The sequence below is a fragment of the Engraulis encrasicolus genome, chromosome 15 (assembly GCF_034702125.1).
Source record: "Engraulis encrasicolus isolate BLACKSEA-1 chromosome 15, IST_EnEncr_1.0, whole genome shotgun sequence".
Lineage (NCBI taxonomy): Eukaryota > Metazoa > Chordata > Actinopteri > Clupeiformes > Engraulidae > Engraulis > Engraulis encrasicolus.
In genome coordinates, this window is record NC_085871.1 from 36,351,159 (window position 1) to 36,356,158 (window position 5,000).

The following is a 5,000-nucleotide window of genomic DNA, read 5'->3' on the forward strand; positions in this document are numbered from 1 at the left end:
TGTGTGTGTGTGTGTGTGTGTGTGTGTGTGTGTGTGTGTGTGTGTGTGTGTGTGTGTGTGTGTGTGTGTGTGTGACTCAGTGCCACTTTGCGTATTGGAGCTGTGACCTGCCCGTGTGTGTGTGTGTGTGTGTGTGTGTTATGAGGGTAAGGCTTGTCGTGTGAGTTGCATCGGTTTTCGATGATCACACATGCGCAATCCTCTTTGTGAACCCCGCCCCACTTGCCCCTCTCCACACACACACACACACACACACACACACACACACACACACACACACACACAAACCCATATCACGTGACGGTGGAGCAGAGTGTGTCGCAGTAGTCCAGGGTGCCGGCTGGGTGCAGAGCTGAGCCTGTGGAGGGAGTGACATGGGGGTGGGTGGGGGCAGATAGACAGACAGACAGGCAGGCAGGCAGGCTAACGCCGGGGACACATACGCAAATTTGGCAAAGCGAAGAGAACTTTGTCTTCAAATCCCTCCTAGGAATGAATGGCAAACGAGCAGGATGCAAGCGACGCGAAAATATTCGGCCAAGTTTAACATCATGCAAATATAGAGCGAGTTTCGTCTGAGATGGCCAGTCAAATCAACAGAATAACTGTTCCATCTATTTGATTCGCCTCGACGACCTGATGACCGTTGATTTGTCGGAATGGAACACTGAATTTCGCCTCTCTTCGCTTCGCTTGTTTGGCCTGCCTGTGTCCCTGGCGTAAGGGAGAGCTGTGGCTCAATCGCCCCTTTGTTCCTGCACTGCAGCCAAGGGAAGAAGTCAGCTAGCTTGGAGCCCACTTCACCACCACCATCTCTCCTCTCTAGGGATGCACCGATACCGATACTGGTATCGGTATCGGCACCCGATACTGATCATTATACTCGTACTCGTACTCGTCAAGCACTTGCCGATACCAGGAACGATACTGCTATTACACAAAACAATGCAAAATCTTGTCACGTTCTGTGGACTTGAAAGCATAATGGAAAAAAGTGCCACCTCATACATTTACTAACATTTAAATCTACATGGAAATTAACAGTACAAATATCACAGGTGGAAAAAAAACAAGGCCATGCATTTATTTTCATTGTATTTTGGTGGTAATCGGTATTGGTATCGGTACTTGGTATCGGCAAGTACACACATTTAATGTACTCGTACTTGTATCGGTTTTCAAAAGAGTGGTATCGGTGCATCCCTACTCCTCTCCGCTCCTCTCCTCTTCCTCCCTCTTGTCTTTGACCAGTCCTCTGCTCCGCCTACTTAACTCTACCTGCCCAGCAACCCTGAGTTGGCTTGCTGTGCCTCCTCTCCTCTCCTCTCTTCTCCCCTTCTCCTCTCCTCTCCTCTCTTCTCCTCTTGTCTCTTCTTCTGTGCTCTCCACTCCTTCCCTCTCCCGTCCTATCTTTTGCCGTGTCCAGACCAAGAGCGAACTACGCTGCCTGGTAGCGTGGGTAGCAGAAGAAGTTTCGCCTTGAATACGCTGTATTCGCTCGAGACGCAGCATTGACATGTTTGATGCAGCTAATCACATAACGGCTCTGGCTTGACAGCCTGGGACATTCGGAGATATGAACGTTCCGATTGGTTGCCGCCGAACAGCGTCAGAGCGAATTCGCCTGCGATTAGATTTAGTTTAATCTTCAAAATTCGCTCTGGTAGCGCAAGAAGCTTCGCTCCTGGCGAATTCGCTTTGGTAGCGCAGGTCGCGTGCCCTCCATAGAGAAATAATGACTTCCGTCGCTTCGTTCGCTCCGTTCGCTCTTGGTCTGTACCCGGCATTTCTCCTCTCCCCTCCTTCCCCGTCCTTTGGTCTCTTCCTCCTTCCTCTCCCCTCTTCTCCTCTAATCAGAGAGACACACAATCACACTTATATCAGACTGGCATTGTCCATTTTCACTCACATACATTCCCTCTAGTTTGCCTGCTCTCACATACACACACACACACACACACACACACACACACACACACACACACACACACACACACACACACACACACACACACACACACACACAGATGAACAAATGGTCCTGATCTATGTTGTCTATGGTCTGCTACATGTTTTTTGGATGAAGTTGTGCGTTTCATAAACATTATTTTTATTGAAGATATGTACAAGGCTTATTGTATTCAGACTCAGTGCCTGATTTCAGGCGTCGCAGAGTTTGTTTGCAGAATGAAATAGAAATTTGTGTGGGTGTGTGTTTTATTATCATTTTTAAATTATTTTTGAAATACGTTTTTATTATTTTAGGTAGGTGTTGTTGAGGTTCAGGGTCAGGATTGTCTTATTCTGTCCGAACTATTATGTATTAATCTTCAACTTCTTTTCCCTTTCTCCTCCTGTTTTTCCTCCTCCTTTTCATCTTCCTCCTCCTCCTCTTCCTCCTCTTCTTCCTTCTCGTCCTCCACAGGTCTGGTCCAAATTCCGGTCAGCATGTACCAGACAGTAGTGACCAGCTTGGCGCAGGGCAACCGGCCCGTGCAGGTAGCCATGGCACCGGTCGCCACGCGCATCGAGAACACGGTGACGCTGGACGGACAGGCCGTGGAGGTGGTCACCCTGGAGCAGTGACAGCCTCCCCCCCTGCAGGTGGACGGAACAGCAGGCACCACCGCCCCATGATTCCCAGTAACGCCGCACAGCCCCATCCAGCCCACCCAGCCCCAACAGCCGCATAGATACCTACCTAGTGAGTGGATCTGAGGTGGAATGCGGGGGGGGCATTGGTGACACCCAGGGACAACTTTCTCATCCACTCCCAAAAACCATCACCACTAACCCTTACAGTGACAGGAGGGGGTTGGTGAGGGGACATTGGGGCAGGGGTGGGGTGGGGTGTGGTATCATTTACACCCAGCAACAACACCCCCACCATCCTTCCCCACAATCCACACCAATACCTACCTTTCTGGTGGCAGGAGGGGGGGAGTGAGAAGACCTGGGGTGGGAAGGACCCTATAACTCCCAGTGTCATTACCAACACCACCCTTCCGGTGGCAAGAACCAAGAGCCGATAACACCACTGCCCTTACCGTTCAAGTGGCCGGAGGGGGCGTAACGCCACCACAACACCACTACCGCTACCTTTCAAGAGGCAGAATGGTGAGGGGACAAACGAGAGGGAACAAGAAGGTGAATGGAGACTTGGAGACTGGTGGTGCGCCTGTGTTCACACACTGTAACATACGTATGCCTTGTATAAAGACAAAAAAAAATATTACTATATTTTTTTGACTTTTTACATCTGCAGGGGATGTATAACGCAACAAAGTTTCAGGATCGTTTTTTTGAATGAATTGTTTACTGTGTAAAAAAAAAAAAGTTGTTTCTTTTTGTTTTGGTGTTTTGTCATTTGTTCCATGGTTTTTCATTTACTTTTTTTTAGCTTTCTGATGTTAAAGGATCTAGAATATTTAGTATTTATTTTTTAAAAACTTGCAGCGATCAGCAAAAGCAAAAGAAAGCAAACCAAAAAACATAATCTAAGGGTTGGTAACAGGGTGGAGACGCAAACTGTGGTGTTTATGTTTATTCTTCACACACCAGCTCTGTCTCTCACACAAAAACACACACACAGTCCAACAGACACCTCTCCATATTGTCCTTGAACGTGCATCACATACTCACTGTTTTATTTGGTGTCGTTGATGCCTCTTTTCCACTGCCGGTTTTCTGATAGGCCTACAGCGCGACTCGGCTGCCACTTTTTGCTTCTCGATTGGGCACGACACAGCTCAATCAAAGAGCAAAAAGTGGCGGCTGAGTCACGCTGTGCCGACCTGTATGTGTAGGCCTATCAGAAAACCGGCAGTGGAAAAGAGGCATTCGTTTTCTTTTTCCCACTCCTCAAGCTCTTGGACTGAAGTTATGTGTATGTTTTAAGACTCAGGCATTGGCAGTCCCCTCAGTAATTTACACATATGCCCCCATGACTGTAGTAGATACATTGATATGCCCCCATTCTTCATCATTCACCCTCGTCTCCATATAAAATGGCCAAGTCGGCTCGGCATCACCCTTTTCATCACTGACTGCGTTAAAAATGTGACCGAGTGTTCATGTTTGTGTCATGATTGTGGTCACTTTTAATTCTGGCCTACTGGTGCACAAAAAGGAAGTTCTAACCTTCATGGATTGTTTTTTTGTCTTTGTTTTGTATTATGTATTGAAACTATTGAACACGGAGAGACTGATGGTGACTGCAGCTGAAAAAATAAATAAAAAGGTGGTCCGGTATGTACATGTAAATGTTATAGTGAGTGTACATGTGTGAATGTGTGTGTCCATGTCTGTCTGACTGAACTGCCAAGGAAATTAAAATACACTGCCTCTCTCTGCCACACATGTGACACTTCTGGGGGGGGCTTCAAAATCCATATCTACTTTGGAGAAGAAAAAAAAACGTGCTTTTGTTTGTGTTTTGTGCATACATGTTTATGCATCCTAGGAAATGTTTCATGTGTGTGCACCATTTTTATACGTTTTTGATGCGGGAGGTGAAATACAGAGCAAGCAGCCCAGCCGTGTCCAATTTATTGGAGGGATATTTAAAGATGATGACATTTGGGATTTTTTTTTTTTTTGTGTGGGGGGGGTTGTCTTTTTTTGGACTTTCTAGAGTAAGCTGTGTGATGTCAGGAGGGGAGTGTGGGGAGACAGGGGGCCAGTGAGGTATTTCAGGCATGTGGTTGATGATTGATTGAACCTCAAATAAAAAATATTGACTGTTCACAAATAAACATGCCTTGTGTCATTGTTTATTCACAGATTTTGGTTACTGATTTAATTTCAAATAACTTGTGTTGCATTAACTTCGCAAGAGGTCCTGGAGGGTTGCATTTGAACCGAAATTATTAAGTCAGCCTTTCAGACATCCATCGATATGCATCAAAATACAGTGTTGTTGAATAAATGTGTAATTTTTTTAAAGTGAAACCTGAAATGCTGAATTTATTTATATGAAAGTGTTTTCCAGTAGGCCTTGG

The 5,000-nt window shown here is 46.3% G+C and overlaps 1 protein-coding gene across 2 annotated transcripts in view; it reads left to right on the forward strand.

Moving 5' to 3' along the window:
• nrf1 (nuclear respiratory factor 1) overlaps nucleotides 1-2,809 on the forward strand; it is a 44,676-nt gene extending 41,867 nt beyond the window's left edge. For both annotated transcript variants that reach the window (XM_063217440.1, XM_063217441.1), the window contains one exon: nucleotides 2,426-2,809. In XM_063217440.1, coding sequence (XP_063073510.1) covers nucleotides 2,426-2,586 — 161 coding nt within the window. In that variant the 3' untranslated portion in view covers nucleotides 2,587-2,809. The remainder of the gene's footprint in view (nucleotides 1-2,425) is intronic.
• The last annotated feature ends 2,191 nt before the right edge of the window (nucleotides 2,810-5,000 follow it).